This window comes from Belonocnema kinseyi, chromosome 8, assembly GCF_010883055.1.
Source record: "Belonocnema kinseyi isolate 2016_QV_RU_SX_M_011 chromosome 8, B_treatae_v1, whole genome shotgun sequence".
In the NCBI taxonomy this organism is placed as follows: Eukaryota; Metazoa; Arthropoda; class Insecta; order Hymenoptera; family Cynipidae; genus Belonocnema; species Belonocnema kinseyi.
The window spans coordinates 40,883,980-40,906,668 of NC_046664.1; the positions used below are offsets into that span (position 1 = coordinate 40,883,980).

Sequence of the window (22,689 nt, forward strand, 5' to 3'; positions counted from 1 at the left end):
CCCCAGTTTTTGTCAAATGTCCACGTTTCGAGACCCCCTGAATCCGAAAAACAGGTTTTTACGAATGTATCTGTCTGTCTGTATGTCTGTATGTTTAGTGTCCTAAACTAAAGGTCAAGTTTGTTAGCCAGCCATATTGGATGAAAATTCAAAAAGTGGGCACATTTTAAATATTTTTGAGACCAGTTTTTCAAAAGTTACTAGAGTTATAGCATTTTCGAAATCCAAATAACAAACTAAAATAAATAATTTAGGCGAAACAACGCATGATACGAAAAAAAGTCTAGAAAAGAAAAAAATTATAGTGGTGGATGTTTCGAGTATTAATTTTAAAATGTTTGCACAAGAACGTGCGCAAGGATGTGTTGGTTCTCTTTAAATTTCTGTCAAATTAAGTATAGATGGCTTACATCAATAAAACGACAACGTCAACAACAAACAGAAAACAACAACATCAATAAAAAGTTTCTTAGGATAACAATTTAGAAAAAGTGGACATCTCTGTCTCACTTTTTAGAAATTTTGAAAATTAACTTTTAATAATTGTTTAAATAATTAAATAATTTTTTAGAACAATTTTCTGCTCCAAACAATGAAAAACAATTACATTTCAATCAAAAAATACGATTCTTTTCTACATTTTTTGGGATTAAATAATTGTTTAAATAATTTGCATTTGCTTAAACCATTCGAAATTGTTTTAAAAATCATGTAAATTTCCGTACTATTCCGACTTAATAATTTCCAATTCTTGGCGCATGATCTTTTTCGGGATATTTGGAAAATAGACAATCAATAATTGTTTCAGTGATGATATAATGTTTTTAGAAAAACGTACTTTTCCAAAAATTAACAAACCATTACATTTCAATCAGAAAATACGATTATTTGTTACATTTTTTGGGACCAAATTATTGTTCAAATAATTTACATTTCTGTAAACAATTGAAAATTTTTTAAAAAGTAATGGGAAATATTCAAAGTGTTCACTAGTAATTATTTGTATAAAAAAGATGACGGATATTGGCTAAAAATTAACAATGATGAAAGCAAAAATTTAGTTTTCCATCTTTGGGTCATTTTAACATAGTATAAGCTGTACACTGTGTGCCATTATATTTTATAATTCTATGGCTAGGTCCCCACTTCAAAAAGTAGGCTCCTCCGCTTTCTGTCAATAATATTTTAATTTTTCGAATGAAGAGCAATCAAATTGAACCACAAGATACGAATCTTGGAGCAAAAAATGTAATCAATTCTGGCCGAGAGCACATAAATTGTGACGCAAGCAGTTGTATTTGCAACAAATAAAGATTCAAAAAGAATATAGGAAAATTATGATTGTCTATGATTGTAGAGTTTCCAATTGAAAATTGTCACCATGAAATGAAAATAATGAAATGAAAATTAAAAAAATGAATTGAATGAATGAATAAATGAAATGAATAAGAAAATGAAAATAAAATAAATGGAAATTCCATACTCTTCCGATTCAACAGTTTCCAATTCTGGGCGCAGCATCTTTTTTTTTAGTATGTTTTGTCGTACAATCGGAGCAGGGAGAAAAAAGATATATCCAGAAATTGAACGGATTAACCAATTTTCTTCTATCTTTTTTTAATCGTCTCCTCGTTATTTAATGAACCGTATGCAGAATATTAAAATTAAATTCCTTAATATTTGATCATTTTTAATTTCTCGATCCTGGGTCGAAACAATAACACTCTAGACCACCTGCAGTTTCATAGCGAGGCAAAAGCCGGAGTACCAGTGCACCATGAGTACTCTCATGGTGGCAGTTTGCTACTTCCCAGGCGCAAAAATGCATCAATTTTCAATTAATTGGAATAATACAAAAACCAGGCCATTTTTCGAAAAAATCTCTCTAGTCAGTCCTGTATTTAGGCATTTATATTCTGTGGCCGAAATATAAAATCATACAATTCAGAATTGTAAGTGAAAAGCTTGTCATTGTAATAAATGGGCAATTTTTAGGCCTGAGGAAGCGCCTTGAGCATTTTAGTTTCTACACCGGCTGCCTTAACGCTTTTCAAGTTCTTAATTATATCCCTAACCTCAGTAACACAGACTTTCTCAATTGAGTTTTCTAATTCATTGTATTCTACATCGCAGTTGTGGTGTCCTACATCTTCACCTCCCAATAGTCCCCTAAAATACTAGGCAGTCTGATAAGTACCTGAAAATTCTAAGAGATGGCATTAGTATTCACTAATGTGAACCATTTTCGTCGAGTTTGATCCTTCAAATGACGCTTGTCAAAACTTCAGCCATTTATGTTTACGCATTTACAAGTTACAGTACTGAGAAGCGACTAACCTCCGAGTTTTTTTTAATATGGAAAAATCTGAGTTTTGAGTTTTGATCAAACACTACTATTTTCGCAAGAAAACGATATTCGAGACCAAGGCCAAGCTGGATAAGTATTACCCGGACTCTCCACCATCGATTGAAACGATTCATGAGTGGTTTACCGAGTTTCGTTGTGGCCGTACGAGCACAGTTAATGGTGAACGATCTGGGCGCCCAAAAGAGGTCACTACACCAGAAAATGTCGAAAAAATCCATGATATGATGTTGAATGATCCCAAAGTGAAATTGACAGTGGTAGCTAATGCTGTAGGCATATCATTGGAACGTGTGGACAATATCGTGCATTCAGTTTTGGGCATGAAGAAGCTCTGCGCGCGATGGGTGCCGCGTTTGCTCACAGTGGACCAAAAACGAATTCGTGTTACAACTTCCCAGCAGAATTTGGCATTATTTTCGCGTAAGCCGACCGATTTTTTGCACCGATTCATAACCATGGATGAAACCTGGATCCACTACTACACTCCTGAGTCAACGCAATAGGCAAAACAGTGGGCTCCACCGGGCCAAAGTGCTCCGAAGCGTCCAAAAACGCAACAATGGGTCGGAAAGGTTATGGCCTCCGTATTTTGGGATGCACATGGCATAATATTCGTGGACTATCTTGAAAAAGGTAAAACCATAACCGGAGCATACTATTCATCATTATTGGACCTATTGAAAATTGAAATCGCCGAAAAACGACCGCATTTAAAGAAGAAAAAACAGCTTTATCATCACGACAATGCGCCTGTTCATTCATGCTTAGTTGCACAAGCAAAATTGCATGAAATCGGCTTCGAATTGGCTCCTCAGCCACCGTATTCACCAGACCTGTCCCCCAGCGACTATTACTTGTTCCCTAACCTGAAGAGATGGCTCACCGGTAAGCGTTTTTACTCAAATGAGGAGCTCATAGCTGAAACTGAGGCGTATTTTGGAGACCCTCCGATCGAGTACTTTTCAGACGGAATCAAAAAGTTAGAAAATCGTTGGACTCGCTGTATCGACCTAAAAGGAGAGTATGTTGAAAAATAAAACCGACTTTGGCCAAAAAAACGTCTCCGTGTTTCATTTTTCAGGGACTTATCAGTCTGCCTAGAAGTCTCTCAAAACTTCTAGTAGATAGATAAACGTTTATTTTACGGCCTACTGGCCTTAAAAAATTGACTTGCTTACGCTTCCAGTTTTTTTACAGACTTTTCTTACAGCTAACTGTTACAAATTAACATCCATCCACACCTTATAACTAATCCGCTCGCCTCTATATTCTAATCTTCCTCGCTGCGCCGCGCTTCGCACGCATGTCTCTCTTTCCTCGCTATGCCTCGCATTACCAGCCTCTCTCACCGCGGCTAACGCCTAATACTTAACTACTATTTGCATTATTTACAGTTTCCTTACTTCTACTTCCTCTCCTATTTACAATCCTCTCTCCATTCCTCTTCCTCCGTCCTTCTCTTCTTCTCCATCTTACGCAACACCCCCTTCACCCATGCTACTGCCCTTTTGTCTCACCTTTCATGCAACAATACCTCAATGCTTATCCCACTCCTTTCCACCTTTTCACATTCCTCCAACATAATATAGCATTTTACCTTTACTATTTCTCATGTTGACAAATTCTGTAATTTTAATTTTTTTATAAAGCAGTGTCTTGCTTCCTTCAAAGTCTTTTTGTATTTTCTTCTCTACTTCTGTTCTAATTTTACTTTTACTTTCTTCAACTAGTCATTTGAGTATCCTCTACTTGTGTCTGTAATCATTTTTCCGTCTATTCCTTTCCCCATCGCTAAAACCTGCGATGTTCAAAGTTCTCTTTGATTTTTTCTTTTTTTTGGGCGGCTTGAATTTCATCATTTCACTATGCATCACCAGATAGTCTCCCTAAAACCTACCGCCCAAGTTGCCCTGTCTATGCGTTCGTTCACCTTATTTTAAAAATCTATTCGCACTTACAATTTCTGTAGGTTCTCAATTTTTATTCGCGTTTGCTTCGTTTTCTGGGTTATCTTTTTTCTCCATCCCTGACCTAACTTTATTTTAGAGAGGAGAAGGTAATGATCAGTATTGCATTCAGAACCTCTCATGACCCTTGTACATTTGACTAGATCTCTTGGTCTTTCATTCGCAACTATTTATTTTTTAAGAAACAGATCCTTTTGTCAGCATAAGCCAACTAATCTCTCTCCGTTATAGATTGTTCTTGAATCCATAAAATTACCTGGTACTCTTTCTGTATCCTGAGTTTGGATACCTACCCATCCATTCATATCTCCCAGCAGAATTATTCTTTCACTATAATTTCAAATACTTATTGTGTCATCTAAAATGCCCCAGAAGAAGTCTTTTACTTTTCTCGAATCATTATCAACTAGGGCATAGAACGCTATGATAAATGATCTTTTGATTCCTACTCTCATTCTAGCCCACATCAGTCTGGGAAACACGAAATCATGATCTGCAAAAAGCTGCTTCGTTCTTTCATTAATTACACAGGATCGAAAACCACACAAAAAATCAACATAAACACTGTAACATCTACTATATGTATTTTTGCCCGCTGAATTTAAATCTGGTGAGCATTTAGTCCCAGCACGTCAAGAGTTTCCGCAAATTGTGAAAAACTGTAGAAAATCGATTTTCTTACATTAAAAAATTTAAAATTCCGGTAACTTAATAATAAACTAACACATTTTTTGTGTGAAATTGACCGCTCAATCCGATTCCGTAATGTATTCATTTTTACTCGTTACGATTTTTTGTAAATCGTAAAAAACGCCATGGAAAAGCAATTTTTACGTATAAAAAAATTCGATTTCCCGCAAATATATTCTCTATCTATTTTCAGCTGCTGAATAATAATTTTTTAAGCATTTTTCCGAAGCAAGCCATAGAACACCTAACTTAAACACCCCTAGCTCACACACCCCAAGCCCACAAACCCAAAACCCACACACCTCAATTCCACAAACCTCAAGCCCACAAACCTTAAGTTCGTAATTTTAAGCCTAAAAACCTAAAAGTCACACAACATCAACATACAAATCTTAAACCCAAAAACGCTAAGCCCACAAACCTTAGGCCAACAAACCCTATGCCCACACATCCCAAGCTCACGAATCTGTAGCCGGCAATTTTTAGCCTATAAGCCTTAATTCTACATACTCCAATCTTTCAAATTTCAAACCTCCAATTTTATGCATAAAAACCTGAAGCCCACACACTATAAACCCACAAAACATAAACCCACACACCGCTATCCCACACACTCCAAGCTTGCAAACTTAAAGTCTCTAATTTTAAGCCTACAAACCTTAACGCTTAGTGTATGTGAGTTCAGGGTTTATTATCTTTATATTATTTTAGAGGCCTAATACCAGTGATTATTTGATGTTTGTACGGTTGATAAGTAGAAGAACTACTATATCATAATTAATTTTTATTATGCGAAATTAATTGAAAACGCGAGAAAAATAAGTTCTAAAAAATTCACTGCGGGCTGGGTTTGAACCAACAACCTCCTCATTACATGTCAGGGGCGCTATGAATTGCGCCACCGCAGCACCAACAATGAAAATTTTAGAACTTGTATTTCCTTAATTTTTGATCGGAATTATTTTTATAGATGTTTTTTAAGGAAATACAAGTTATAAAATTGCCATTGTTGGTGCTGCGGTGTAGCAATTGGTAGCGTCTCTCACATGTAATGAGGAGGTTGTTGGTTCAAACCCAGCATGCAGTGAATTTTTTAGAACTTATTTTTCTCGCGTTTTCAATTAATTTCGCATAATAAAAATTAATTATGATATAGTAGTTCTTCTACTTATCGACCGTACAATACAGAGACCTCTGTCGTACAAACATCAAATAACCACTGGTATGAGGCCTCGAAAATAATATTCTATCTAATTAGATAGAATATTATTTTAGAGGCCTAATACCAGTGGTTATTTGATGTTTGATTAACCAGTCTAACCGAAACTCTGTTTCTATAATTCTGTTTCAAAAACTGGAATTTATTATCTTAAAATTGAAGGCTTAAGGTTTGTGGTTTTAGGGAATGTGGATTTGAGTCATGTTGATAAAAAGCATGTTTCCAAATCCAAGAGAAGTTGTTCATGCAGCTTTGACTGTTTACGTTGAGACTTTTTGGATTCCTGTGCAAGGTCAATGCCCACACTGCCCAAAACTGGGCTTAAATCCAAGTTTTAGTGTACTTATAAAATTTTAGGTTCTAAACTACAGCAAATTTTAAATTTCCTCGCCCGTTTTGCCAGTTGTTAATACAGTTTAAGCTAATTTCTATTAGAATTTCTATTATAGATTGTACACTCTGTTTTACAATTATATTTATTAAATTACACAACAACGTGGCATACATTTGAACAGCTACATCCTGAATATTCGTATCAGTGAAGTAAATGAATTTATATAAAAAACACCGGCATACACAAAAAATTGTTCCGCCCGGCAGACTATACCGCATATCTATATGTTTTTGGGGTCGCTGAAACAAAATTCGGTGTCCACATAACCCAGTTAGCTCATATTTTTTTCAAAAACGTAAAATCGACGAAAACAGCAATTTTTCTTGTATATTTTTGCAAACAACATTTTTTATAGCCGGTGGTCTTAATGAGCATATCTATATGATTTTAGGGTCGCTAAATCCGAATCCGGGGTCCAAATAACCCAGTTTGTATATTTTTGCCGTTTTCGAGAGAATATGAGTCCACTAGATTATTTGTGCACCGTATTAGAATCAGCGACCCCAAGAACATAAAAATATGCTGATTAAGACTACCGGGCATTAACAAATTTTTGTTTGCAAAAATACACACGAAAGATCGCTGTTTTCGTCGATTTTACGTCTATTTTGGCGTTTTTCGAAAAAAAGATGTGCCCACTGGGTTATTTGGACGTTGGATTTAGATTCAGCGACCCAAAAAACACACACACACATATTTTTTCCAAAAATATACACGAAAAATCGCTGTTTTCGTCGATTTTTGCATTTTTCTAAAAAAAATTTATAAAAAATTTCAACTGGCTTATTTGGACACCAGATTCGGCTTCAGCGACCCCAAAAACGTATAGATATGCTGATGTAATTCGCGGGACAGACCACTTTTTTGTTGTGAGCCGGTGTAATTTATTACATATTTTGAACAGCTTTCTTTATTCTTAATTTCACGATTCAACTTGAACATTTTTTGCACTATATTTCTAGTGTAATTAGTCATTCAGCTTTAAAATACTTATGATAGGTACATTAAAAATATGTATAACAGTTGAAGAAAAAATAGATTCAGAGAAGAAACAAATAAAAGTGGTAAGTATCTACATTATAATTTAAATAAGTAGGACAAAAAGCTGTAAGACTTTTTAAAATAAATTTCTAGAGAGAAGCAAACTTTAATAGCCAATCAGAGTACGTTTGCATTATTTTAAAAACAAAATAAAACAAAAAACATACAGAAAGATTAAGAATAAAATTTGTGGCAGGAAATTTTTTAGAGCGATAAAGTTTTGTTTGGCCAACTTCGCGTCTTTCAAAAAGCATGTGTTTGTCATGGAAAAACAAACGAAAGTTTAACCGATATTTGTGTAAAGTTCATCCTGTGAAGTTAATTTTTTTTGCAGAGAATCTCTCGTCGAAAATCGATGCAAAGTTTATCTTCTGTTTTTTCTGTGCAGCAATAATTAATCTTTTGCTATCCATTGGGTGGTTTTTCCATAATTTGAATAATATTCTTATTTTATTACCATTTTTTTAAATTTCACAACTGGTCAGAATGTCTTAATAATCATATGGTGCACTTTTTTCAAACTTATCTAAATAAATTCACAATCAGCAGATTTTTAGCATTTTCAAATGTACGAGGATACGGCGCGATTTTCAATAACTAAATCTTATTTTCAAATATAATTATAAGAGTTTCAGAAGATAAAGCTTCACTTTCGATGGATTTTTATAAAAATATGCTAACGAATTTAAAAAAAATTAAAACCTAAGGTTTTTCAAATAGGGCCCGAAACAATTTTTTGAATTTAGGGGTGAAATACTAAGGAGAAGGGGAATATCTCAAAAACCTTATCAAAAATAAATTGTTCAAACCGACTGTACACTTCTTGAGTTTTTTTATTGTTGTTTACTACATCAAATTTAAAAATTGTTTGTTGTCTAACTTTCCATTGATACTATTTATTTTAAAACTTTCGAGTTTAATAAAAAAGATCATAAATCAATGTAGTAACTAATTAAAAATAATATTTATTGGGTTAAAGTAACAAAGAAAAATTTATGACACTACAAACGAAATAATGAAAAAGAGTAATTTTTAGGTGATTTGCAATAACTAGCTATTGAAAATGCATAGCCTTTGTATGAAATGTGACAAACATTAATGTGCGGTTGCAATTAGCTAAGAATACCTGCTGTTTACTATTTATGTGAATAATTTTAATAAATAAATATTCATTTTTTGAGAAGTCGCATTTATATTTCTTTCCAAAGACTCATTGCTGTCATATTTTTAATAATGACAAGAACTGTTAATTATATAAACCATTTTCATAAACAAATTCACATGTTGACTGTTTCTCCATGAATAGGCTAATTTTTTCAGAATCAACCCGAAATGTTTTGTAAGAATAATCAAAATGTGCATTTAATTATAAAAATGATTTATGTAAATAAATAAATAGCCAAAAAGGAAGCATATTCATCGAAAATGATCAAATTGTGCATTTGTTTATGAAAATTGTTTACATTAACCAGTTCTTGTTACTGTGTAAAATATTACAGCAAGAAGTGTTTGGAAAGGCATTTCGAGTTGATTCCTAAAAAAGAGAAAGTTATTCGTAAACAATGGTAAGAATGTGCATTTGCTTAGAAAAATTGTTTATATAATTGAAATTTTTTGTCACAGAAAAAATGAAACCCATTCATATAAAAATGGTCAAATTGTTTATTTATAACATTTTTTTATACATTTAACAGTTTTTGTCATTATAAAAGATATAATTACAAGGAGTTCTTAGAAAGGCATTGCAATTATATTCCGCAACAAAATGAAACCTATTATTTTCAAAATGGTCAAAATGTGCTTTTGTTTATAAGAATTGTTTGCATAGTTAAAAATTTATGTCATTGTATATAGTCTTTAATAAGATATTGTAAATCGATACCGCAACAAAAATTAGTCAACGTACGCACTGCACGCATGCATCATAGAATAATTTTGTCTGTCAAACCTTTCCCTCCCACGCTTCTCCTTCGGCAACCCTCCCTAATTTCATCATATTTCACTTCCTCTTTTTCCCGCTTCATCAGCTTTATTCTTGCCCGACTACTCTTCCCTAGACCTCACTTCCCCCCTCATTATCCCATTATCCCATTATCCTCCCATAAAACAACTCTTGCACTCCTCCTCAGCTCACCCTAATTTCTACTTATTTTCCCTGCTTCTCCTTACTTTAGTGACTTTCCTTAATTTTTTCTCACATCCCCTTTTTCCCGCCTCTCCTTACTCCGCACTTCCTCTAGTTCTCCTCCCCTCATTCCATATAATTTCCTCTACGTCACTTCCATTATTTTTTCTGCAATTCCCCTTCTTCTCGCTCATCATTTCTCCGCACTTCTGCTAGTGTTCCTGTCCTCATTCCTCATAATTTACCCTATTCCACTCCCCTAGTTTCTCCTCACTTTCTCCCACTTCTTCTGCTCCCCCTTCTGCTTGCTACGCAAATTAACACGATTTTTCTCCTACTACCCTTCCACAACTCACACGTCCTCTTCTCAACTCATCCTTACTTCTCATAAATTCCTCTAATTATACTTACAGTATTTTCCTCACTTCCCTTCTTCTTATCACTCTGCACTTTCCCTGGTTCTCCTCTTCTTATTCCTCCGCATTTTATCTACTTCTCCTCCCATCAGGGTCTTTCACTTCCCCCCGTTGGAAAAATTATGACGGACGGAAGGACACTTGCCTGAAACTAAATGAGCTTCCGGATCAAAGAAGGGCACATATACTTATTTCGCTGGAAGTGGGAAGATTCCTGAAGGCTTTCAGAAACATATTTGAGTTTCAATTTTTAAAGGCTACATCTAGATATAGAATTTCATCGCGCATCTTTTTTCCCCCAGGCAAAAAGTTGTCGCCTTTTTATTTATCTAATTAAAGCCAAAAAACTGACTCTTTTGTCAAAACTAATTTTTATTCGTTTTTCACTTTAACTTTTTCTCAGTCAGTCAGTTTTAAATATTTTTAAATACACTTTCCGGGAATGTAGTTTAAAATGTCCTTTGACTGATAAAGCGAAAGTAATTCAAAAATTTACTTTAAAAAAATGGTTGTAAATTTTTTTCTGAGTGCATGGCGCTTATCGGACTTCTCTAACTTCCAGCATTTCGATTATCGAGTGAATTTTGAGCAACAAAAAACTTTCAGCAAGAAAGTTGTTAACAACAGTACAAAAAAGTTTGTTGGAAAATTTTAGCCCAGTCCAACTGACACTCCAAAAATTATTAACGTTTCAATATGATAGCAGCTAGGCGACTCGCGCGCGGGCTGTAGCGAACGTCTGATATCCAATTTATAATACAGTTCACCGGTGTCAAAAATAAAAACTAATTAAGTAATAAGGTAATATTAAAGTTTCATGCATAAATAAATAGTAGTGCATAATGCAAAATAACTTATTACTTTAATATTATGTACAATAGAATGATTATATTTTTTAGACAACTGTACAAAAGAAAACATGGACATCTAGCGGTTGACATTTAATGGATTCTTAATTTCGATAATTATGTAATGCTTTAAATTCGTGGAAATAAAAAAAAGTTAAAAGATCGAGAAAGCACATTTTTTTCATTCCTGTTGTAATAGAGCGTTAGTATTTCTTGGTATAAAGGTAAATGAACAAAGTAGTTTACATTATGCATTATTTATTTATTTATGCTTAATACTTTGATACTACCTTATTACTTGATTAGTTTTTATTTTTTGCGCTTGTGAACTGTATTATAAATCGGATCTGAGACTCGCTACAGCCCTCGTGTGAGTCTACTAACCGCTATCGACTTGAGACGTTAACAATTTCTTGAATATCAGTTCCACTGGGCCAAAATTTTCCATAAAACTTTTTTCCACTGTTGTCAACAACCTTCTCGCTAAAAAATTTTTTTGCTCAAAATTTGCTCGATAAACGAAATGCTGGAAGTTAGAGAAATCCGATAAGCGCCAGACATAGGACAAAATTTAAAACCATTTTTAAAAAATATATTTTGGAAATACTTTTGCTCTATCAGTCGAAGGACATTTTGAACTACATTCCCTGAAAATTTCATTTTAAAATCCTTAAAACTCACTGTCTGAGCCATAAACTTTTGGTGAATGAAAGAGTCACCTGTTAAGTATGGTTCAAAGAATTATTTCCACTCAATAACTTCCAATTTTGACCACCGAATCCCCTGTTATTGATTTGATATGAAACTGCTAGTTTTTACTTTTTGGAACATTTTCCGAACACAATAAAAGGGTACTACGGGGGGGGTGTAAAAATAATATATCATTGGGTGAATCATTCATAAAAGGTTTATAATAAGTGTGTACATTCTTTTTTCAAAAATTGATCTTTTCCCATTTAAAGCCGCATGTTAATTTCAAAAGCCGAGGGTACGGATTAAGCTTAAAATTCTTTTTTAAATATACGGATTTTTTTCCGCAAAATGAAAATATTAGGAGGGAGTCGCTCAATAATATTGAAAGTCGAACTTTCACATGTATAAATTTGAAGCACACATTATATAATATATTTCATTAAAAAAACTATGGATTTAAAATATATAATTATTTGAAATCACAAAAAAAACTTTTTTCATCAAAGAAATAGGATCACTGAAAAATCAGACAAAAAAAGTTTACACTTTGTGGTTAAATAATAAAATTGTATTTAGTCAGATTTCAATATCCACAGGCACTCATTATGGCTGGCAGACTTGCGGTCATTCATACAAAAATCCAAATTTTTCAAGAATGATAATTTAGGTCGATTTTTTTCCAAAAAGGTACTTCTTTCACTGCTACCGCCTTAACATTCCAGTATGGGAAAATATGGCATGTTGTCGTATTTTTTTCCCAAAAGGAAAACTTGTTTACTATACTGATATGGAATACATTATACCACATCTAAATGAACTGAATAATTATTTAATATAAAAATTATAAAATCTCGACTTACCTCGTATTTAGATTGCAGATGAAACCAAATTGACCATGAAAATGCTACTGAAAGAACTGTTTTTTTGTAATATCGATGTATTACGAAACTTTTGTAGAAAGTATACATTTACATTGGTGAATGTGTACTATATCGTTTTATTTTATAAATGATTAAACTCACAATCTCGGTAGACATTGGACTTTTCATAAAAACAGATTTATAACTTTTTTCTGAAACATCGTATAACAAATAATTTAAACATGATTACAAAATTCCTAAAACTTTTTAGCATACAAGAAAAGAAAAAATTCAATTTTTTTAAAACACACTCTCTAAATTTGGAGTAGTAAAATGTAACTGATTTTCAGTTAAATTTTACTAATTTCTGTATCTAGTATTGAGTCACTGACAATTAGTGGAATTGTATTGATAGGATTATTAAAACGAAAATTACTAATTGAATCAGTTATACCCGTGTTTAAATAACCCCATTTGGCCCTATTACAAGACGAGCAATAATTGAGGGCTAGTCGGGTTATTAATTTTGACAAAGTACCCAGTGGGGGACTAGTCGGGGACTAGTTAGGCTTTTTGTTGCCAATATTTCAGTCGGGGCTTGGTCGGTGTTTGGTCAAGGTCTGGTCGGGCCTTTTTGTTCACTAATTTCCGTGCGGAGAATCTTCAGGCTCGCGTCGGGAGCTAGTGGGACTCTGGTCGGGTTATTCTTATGTTTGAGTTTTCGACGAGGTCTTATGAAATGAGATAATATCTAAAAAAGCGTAATGATTTTTTATTTATTTTAAAACACTAAGAATATATTAAACAATAATTTTGCACAGTTTGTTGGAGATAAGATTGATTAATGTTTAAGTCATATCAAACATTTTTAATAAATAATTATTAAGTTAATAATTTTGTACGAAAATCAGCTTTTTATAAAAACAACGATCCAGATCTACAAAAAGACGTAATCTTATTTTTTTTGTAGTATTTTTTAGAAAGTTGCGAGGTTCTAGGAACATTTATAAATACCATTGTACATAATTTTTAGAAAATCCATCATGGATAGGATACATATAGCTGCAGGTGAAAAGTCCACCGGAAGTCATGAGACTCTAAATTTGTATACATGCTTATTTTTGAATTTATCTGAATGGTTTGCCATATGTAAATAAAGTCTTATCCTTCAGGTGGTTGAAATTGGAAAGAGAACAAGTTTTTGATTAATCAGTGAGGAGCAGGATACTAGTTGTAAACTATTCAGTACTTAACAGCTCAGATTTCGCTACCACATTCATTTTAATCTTGCGGTTCTGGACTGGTAGCTTTAAGAAAAATCCACAAGGGCGCGACGTGCCTCCTCTCGCGCCACAGAAATGACGCGTCGAGTGTTTAAGACAGCAGTCCACAAGTAACAAAGCATAATTATCTGGAGCAGAGATTACCGTGGACAACATGGCGGTTCCTTCAGAGCGAAGCTCTTCCATTGCTGCCTTCCAGCTGAAGTTTTTTTATTTATATTTCACAAATTTTGGGGAATTTCAGTCACATAAATTTGTGCATTTTTAAGTGTAGGAAATGTTCCCCATTAAATCTTGGGTAAATTTGGGCACTTTTGAATATTTCAAACAAGCTTATGGAGATTTCCGTAAATAATTAGGATTTTGACAAACTTTTAGGGAATGTTCCACAAATTTTGGGGAGTTTGGTTAATATTCCACACGAATGTATTATCAACCCGATCAGGCCCCGACTGGGATAAGTCGGGTCACCTGACTAGCCCCCGACTAATCTACTGTGAAGCTACTGGTCGGGGGCTAGCCAGATGACCCGACTATCCCCCGACTTTAAGTGGGGTCAAATGGTCGGGAACCAGCCTAGTTCCCCATTTGAATTTCTGCACGGGTATGTACCTGCACTAATAAAACTGATTGATCAGTTATAATTGTATTGAAGGAATCAGTTAATTTGAAAAGGTTACGTTTTAAATATATTTGAGCGCTATTATGAAATGTGAAATTGATAAAAAATTTTAATTATTTAGCACGTGTAATAATGAAATAAATAATCAAATAAATGCTTATTCATTTATTAAAATAAACATTTGGAAACTCAAGTCCTTCTGAATCAAACAATATTACTTATATATAAAATATTATTTGAATAATGCACATATTTCTGGTTAATACATAGTACAGTGATCTTAATGATTAAACGAACTTATTAATCTTCAACATTTTCAATTTGTGTCCAATTGAAAAATTTCATCAAGATAATTTGTAAACCAGGTTCAAATATACTAAAAATAATGCTTTCACTTACGGAACTCTTAAAAACAAAAATCCCATGTTTTTGAAAATTATCTAACTTTTTGAATTTTAGTCTGATTTTATATCTAGTAGAATTTTTGATTGATATTTCTTAATCTATCAAAACAAATCTTAAGCGTCGTAGGGAAAATTTGCAAGTCTTTTTGTCGCGCACCCAGAAATTTGACAAAAATATGGAAAACGCGTTAAAAAATTTTGTTTCAAATTAAAAAAATGAGAACTTTTGACATTTTGGTCTAATTGAAAAATTTAACTCAGTTTCGAAATATATTTGACATGCAGTGAAAACTTTTAATAAAATTTCCTAATCTGTCAGAAAAATATTTTTGAAAATTATATAAAAGTACAAATGTTGCAAGTCTTCCACACATGTATAAGAAACGTTGACAAACATTTCTGAAATTTTCAAAAAAAAAATATTTTTAAATTCTTAAAATGCTTAAAATTTTTAAATTTTGGTTGGACATACATCTGGCCAATGAACATAAACTTCATTTGAGGACCTTTTAAAAGTGCATCGATGGGTCACGCTACAACATTCAGGTAAGCATACAACAGCTAGATGCCAACAAACTATTATAACTTTCAGACTCTGTGAGTACCGAAATGTAAAGCTCCGTTAAAAACCAAAGAGTGAAATTTTGAACGATTTTTATACTATCATTAGGGCGCGTTTGACCACTTACAGCGACACTAGCGCAATCTACAAGGAGATGGAAAACTAAGGCGTATCCATGTGTTCGTGCACGTAAATGTGTATATTATTGGAATGTGTTGCATGAATTAAAATTGGAAAAAATAAACGAATTAATTCAAAATTACACAAATTTAAGACGAAAAATGTGTAAATACTGTTTCTTGTACCAATTTTCGGCATAAATTTGTACAATTTTGCAATAATTCTGCAATAAATGAAGAATTACACAAAACATGAAATGTAACCTTTTTTATACATTTTATTTATTCGCATTATAATAGAGAAGTGAAATGAGTGACATCCAGGCACAACACAAACTTTTCAATTTACTTTATCTTTGTTTATTTTTCAATTACCTGATTTCACTTCATACGGCGAGACACATCTTTTTTGAGCTTAGCAAAATTTGAAGTTTGTTGACGAAACCATAACCTCAACGAACACTAGAATGGCGGCCCCAAGATATTTTCAGAAAATACTACCCCCACTTATGCCCCAACAGTAGAGCCATCTACAAGGAGGTGGAGAACTTCAAAAGTATATGTGATCACACGCGCCCATGGGAGTCGACCCAGCCTGAAAACGAGGGACCAAATGCATGGGATTTAGGTCAAATTTGCCGTAACTTGCTAATATCTTCCTAAACGTTATTTTTTTCTATATAAGAGTATTTGAAAAATAGTTCATATTTTTTCATTTCTATTTAATTAAATAATAAAATTATTGTAATTATTATAAATTACAACTTTATTACAGAAATGAAGTTTTGTTCCATGCATTTGATCCATTGTTTTCCCCTCAGCTGTTAACGAAGTGAAGTTAGCTGTTGTTGAAGTGATAATACCTAATTTGGACGCCTTGTATTACTGCGCTTCCGTGGAATTCAAAATGGACATTAAAAACAATTATAGTAATTAAAATAAATAAATATCATAAGATGGACAAGAATGTATATAAATTGTGTTTATTAAAATTTTGTTGAAGAAATATAAGTTAGTTTGCGGAATTCAATGAAAATAAACTGTTAATTTGAAAATACGCGTGTTATACATTTTTCTCTTAACTGAAACTCAGCAAGTTTTTGAAAAAAATATTGTTTGTTATATGTATGATAGTAATAGCTTCAAATATTTTATAATTTTCGAATTAAACTTATCTTTCATGAAATTTTATTCACACACAGATATACACCTCTTTATCCCCTTAAAAAAATTTTTTACGTTGAGTGACAATATGTTATCAATGAGATACAGATGTAATAAGTTTTCTTCACTCTCAAATGGAGACACGAATATATGTGAAAAATTAAAATGCAATGGAAAGAATAAAATATTTTCAAATGAAACGTGTATAAAAATCCGCGGGTAAAATTAATTTGTAAATCACTCTTAGTAATTGACAACATTTACACCCGTGTATTTTTATACACTAAGTTTATATATTCTGAAGAAAAATTTATAATTAAACTTTTGGTTGAACTTCAATATTACAATTAATATTTGAGGATAAATAAAATCCTAATTAAAAATGTTTCCTACCTTAATTTATTCTAAGTCTATACTTGATTCACTACGGTTACGGTATACCTGATTAACTTCAGTTACGGGTTTTTTTACTGTTAAAATTAGTAAACTGCTGAAAACAACTGATTCATCAATTAAAATAAAGTGTATTGAAAAAATAAGTAAAATTTCTACTAATTGAAATTTAGAAAGCACATTTTATGGAGGTATATATGCATTATTATTGAATACTTCATTTCATCAGAAGTATGTGCAGAAGATTAATGCAGCAATTTTTTTTATTTTCATACCCGCGATTTCAATAAAGATTGGAAGTTTAGGAAAAACAAGTTCATATATATGTTCATTTAAAAATCGTGTACGGAATGCTGTAAGATTAATAAAAATATCACATAAAGTTTTCAACAACGTCAAAATAGATAATCAAAACATCTTTTAGTACGCATACATTATTTAGAGGTATATTGCTTTCTTTTGTAACTCATGACTACAGCAGGGATTTGGAAATTTTCAAGAAGCACATAAATGTTATATGCTTTAGAAAGTATTTGTATTGAATGATGTAAACATGATAAAAATATTTATGGTGAAATTTGTTTACCACACCAGAAAGCAGTAGCAAACAAATTTTACAGTATGCATTCATTTTTAAAAGTTATATTGAAACAACTTTACCAATTGCAAGTTCATTCATACAATTAACTGACTTTGTGATTGTGTATGTCATTATTTAGCATGCTTTATTTTAAGGTTCCTAAATTTGCTTAAATACACTCCATTCTGCCAAATTTTTATTTTTTTATCAATTATATTATAAATTTATTGATTCTAAATCTTTGATAAATTGAACCCTGGCAGGTTTTTACAATTTCAAAATTTTGATTTAAAATAATTTTTCAGTTTTTCTTCTCAAATTTCCATTTTAAAACATCTTTAATATTTATTTTTTAATATGCATAACCAATGAATATTTTTTTTCAATTTTCTAAATTTTGATTGCATGAATTTATTTAGAAATTAATCCTAAAAATAAATTTGTACATAGCCAAGTTTTTTCTTTTTAATTGTTATTTTCCAGAAGCTACGTATATGGCATAATTTAAAAATAATTAAATAAATCTGTAACTTTGTATAACTTATCAATTTTAAATATGACCAAACTGACGACTATGGTAGAGATTAGGAATTCTTTAAATACAGAATTTTACGAATTGCTTACGAATACATTCATGAACATACCCACAAATCTGATTATCATAAAACTAAGTTTTAAAATTTCTTTACATTTCAAACTTAAATATTTGCATGGGTTAGTAGAAATAAAGGGAAACAGGTTTACAAAAATAAAGGCCGAACCTTTTATTTTTATGTTGATAGAAAATTATTATTTATGTTTTGACTATGATTTTAAGTGGCTGCGTTGGATTTCTGTGCACCTTTTATTTTCCTCGCACTATTCAATATGCGATGCTGAGAAAAGGAATGTATGAATTTGTTTTCTTATTTTGGCAAGTAGAATCTCAAAACTGTAGAAATCCGATTTAAATTGTTCGTCTCTATGAAGCAAGTGTAAATTTCAATATCTTTGGGATATCTAAAGGAAATCATGAGATTTTTTTAAACGTCCCATACAAGGTATCCCAGCAAAGTATAAATTTTGATATTCTTTGAACATTCATCACATCATGTCTGATTGAGATTTCAACCAAATATAAATGTGAATATCCCAGAGATACTTATAGGATATTACGGGACTATTTGAAAAAATGTCCCAAATATTACAGGATGTCTTAAGGATATCCTAGAAAAGAATAAATTTCGATATTCCAGATATATTTCGCAGACATCACGGTATGTTTAAAAAAAGTTTAAAAGCATTACGGGACCTGTAATAGGTATCCTAGTAGGTGATAAATTCCTATTTCTTCAAAATATCCATAAGATAACCATAATATATCATAGGATGTTGTAAACAGTGATCAAACATATCACAGGATGCTTAGTGGATATCCCAATAAAGTTTAGATTTCGATAGCCGTAGAATATACATAGAATATCCTAGAATCTTTAGGTGATGTTTAAAAATCTCAAATGAGATATTTCAATTTTCAAACCGTCACATCAATATGATATCCCGGGATATCTACTTTAATATCCAAGAATCGCCTCATAGACTTCCGAGATATTATGAGGATATCCCTGGGATATCAAATTCCTGTGAGGGATATATTTCAAATAGAACCTTTTAATATCACAGAAACATAAAAGGATATTTAAAAGACAACTCATCCAAGCGTAAATTTCTATTTTCTAAAACCGTACAGGATTTTGGATAGCTATCCCAGAAAATCGGGAATTTCTCTTTCCACATATATCTATAGGATACCACACATGGGTTTTAAAAACGACCCAAACATATTGCAATATGTATAATGTATGTGCGAGTATCGCATAAATTTCTATATATCATAGATATCCGTAATATATCACTATAAACGATGCCCAAATTTCGGTGACTCTGAGAAATCTATGAGTTCATAGAATGTCTAGTGGATATTTCAGCAAAGCGTACATTTTGACATCCCACAGATATACATAAGATGTCCTAGAATGTTTTTAAAAGCATCCCAGAAAAATCACAGGATGTCTTATTTATATGTCAATAAAGCGCACATTTTGATTAGCCTTGAATATTTACAATATGTCATAGGATGTTGCAAAAACATCACCAATTTTTAATAGATATCCTAGTAAGTAGTGAATTTCGATATTTCTGAGATACTCATAGGATATCATGGGATGTTTTCGAAAGATATCTCAAGCACATCACAGGATGTCTAGTGTACATTCCAGCAAATCGTAAATGTCGATAGCTAGGAGATATCCATAAGGTATGATAGTATGTTCAAGAAAAAGATTCTAAAAACATCACATGATGTCTAATCGATATTCCAAAAAGTTTAAGTTTCAATATCCTTGCGATATCTATCAGCAGATATTTTTTAAACTTTTCGTAAACATCACGTTATATTTATCGGATACCCAGCAAAGCATAAATTCTGATATTCCTCAGATATCTGTAACATATCATAAGATTTCATGAAAAATATTTCAAATCGCATCATAGGATTTGTAATTGATATCCCAGCAAAGCGTAAATTTTCACGTCCCTAAGATATGCATAGGATATCACCGGATGTTTTTAAACTGTTTAAAAAATCAAAGAAGGTATACTGAACATCGCATAAAAGCATTTTCGATATCCCTGGGATAATCATAAGAGACAATATCCCTGTAATGTCAAATTTAGATCATAGTATATTATTAAAAAATATTCTAAAAACATCACAGGATATTTAAAAATATCCGAGCAAATTAAAAATGTTTATACCCCTAAGATATCCATAGAATATCACGGGATGTTTTAAAAAAAACGTTTCAAAACTTTACAGGATCTCTAGTGGATATTTCAGCAAAGCACGAGTTTTTATATATCTGGAATATCCATAGGATATGCTCGGGTGTTTTTGAGACGTTTTGATACACTTAAACGGCCTCCATGACATATATTTCTATAATAATGGAAAAAATGAAAGGGTAGAAAAAATTCCTGAATTTTTAGTAACATGTTCCGCTTCATTTTAACAAGTAGCGTGAGAAACAAAAGTTGCCAATTATTTTGCTTTTTTTCAAGTCTACGAGCATGAACGAAGTTTTTCTGACTTAGCAATGGTATGGCCCAGGTATCTTGTTTATTCAGCTTTGATTTTCTTTTTTTTTAAACCTCGGTGCGACCATTTTTCACGAAGATATTGAACTTGAAATAAAAAAGAACCCTTTTGTCTTTCATCGACGATATCTCAGCTACCAATGGTCGCACAGAAAATTTAAAAGGAAGTTCTGAAACTTGGAATAAATTTCCTACAAGATTAGGCCACAATCTTGGATAAAATATTTTTTTAAATCCATAAAATAAACTTGAAAAAACAGGCAAAAAGGGTAACTTATGGTTTTTCAGAACATCAACGGTTATATTTCAAATCTTCATGAAACGACTAATGTTGAGTATGGCTTTTTCAGTTGAATGATTCCATAAAAACCCTGCGAAGTAAAAGGCACACTCAACATTAGTCCTTTCATGAAGATTTGAAATTTAGCCATTTATGTTCTGAAAAAACCATACATTTTCCTTTTTTTCCTGTTTTTTTAAACTTATGTCATGGATTTAAAAAAAATATTTTATTCAAAATCGTGGCAGAATCTTGTAGGTTATTTATTCCAGGTTTCAGAACTGGCCTTAAATTTTCTTTGCGACCATTGGTTGCTGAGATATCGTCGATCAAAGACAAAAGGATCCTTTTTTATTTAAAGATCGATATCTCAGTGAAAAATGGTCGTTTTACCATTTTTCACTGAGGTACGGCATTCTGAAAAATTACCCAAAATTAGGACATTTTTTTACCCTTTAATTTTTCTAATTAGTATATATTATAAAAAGATCTCAACACCACCGCTGCCACTATTTCAGTAATCGGACATGTTTTTAGAAAGGATAGTACAAAATTGTACTAAATGTTCTGACCTAAGCAAAAAAATATACACAATTTTAAAATGGTTTCGGAAAAGAGAATAAAATATTGTTTTAAATATACTACTTAATTACAAATATTAGTATATATTTGATATATTTTGGACATGTATACCAAGAAAATTAAGATCTTTTAACTTAATATTCTGACCTGGTTGACATACAAAAACATCAGTTTACTGAATATATTACGCTAACCCAGAACATAGACTCTGTGTATCACACTACCCTATGTCACATATTTCCCCTTATGCAATATTACTCCGTAATCCATAGTACCCCAAATATACTTCCCTACCAAAAATATAGACCCGATGAGTCACATAACCCCATGTGCTATATTACCGTATGATATATAACCACATTTTTTTGGCCCATAATACCCCAGATGTGCTACCCCATCCAAAAAAATTATAATATTTGTTTATAATAATAAACCTTTGTTTATTTACCTAAAACGAAGGTAAAGATTAATTTTTTTATGAAATTTTAACAGAGTAACTAAATAATTGCATAAATTCTACTTTTGACAGGAGGTGACCACCCTGAAAGTATTCTTTGGAGGTTCGACTGCGACCTGGTAGGTGAACCGGACGTGGTGATATCACCACCTCCACCCCCGCCTCCTCCACCATCTGCCACTGTTTCGAGAACCACAACCCTTTGACCAATACTAGAAGAGGTGCCTACAGGTGTACCCGTCCAGAATGAATTACCCACCCAAGCTTCTATGGTGATCATCAACGTCGATCAAAAAGAGACCTGTTTATAGCGCAAGTAGTCACCGGGGATGGTTACAAATTAAAAGAAAAAACCTCCTGCGGTAGTTCCGAGTTATAGTGAATTCGAAAAAAATACAATTGGTTATTTTGAACATTAAAGGAACTTTAGAGGAACTATCCTCGCAAACCATTTGTAAAATAAGACGAGTTGACACCTTACCTTGTA

At 32.3% G+C, this 22,689-nt stretch overlaps 1 protein-coding gene across 1 annotated transcript in view; it reads left to right on the plus strand.

Moving 5' to 3' along the window:
- Nucleotides 1–22,408, plus strand: part of LOC117178454 (glutamate receptor ionotropic, kainate 2-like) — a 116,629-nt gene extending 94,221 nt beyond the window's left edge. Inside the window, exon 10 of the mRNA XM_033369881.1 lies at nucleotides 22,275–22,408. Within this exon, the coding sequence (XP_033225772.1) occupies nucleotides 22,275–22,408 (134 nt within the window). The remainder of the gene's footprint in view (nucleotides 1–22,274) is intronic.
- Nucleotides 22,409–22,689: the final 281 nt, after the last annotated feature.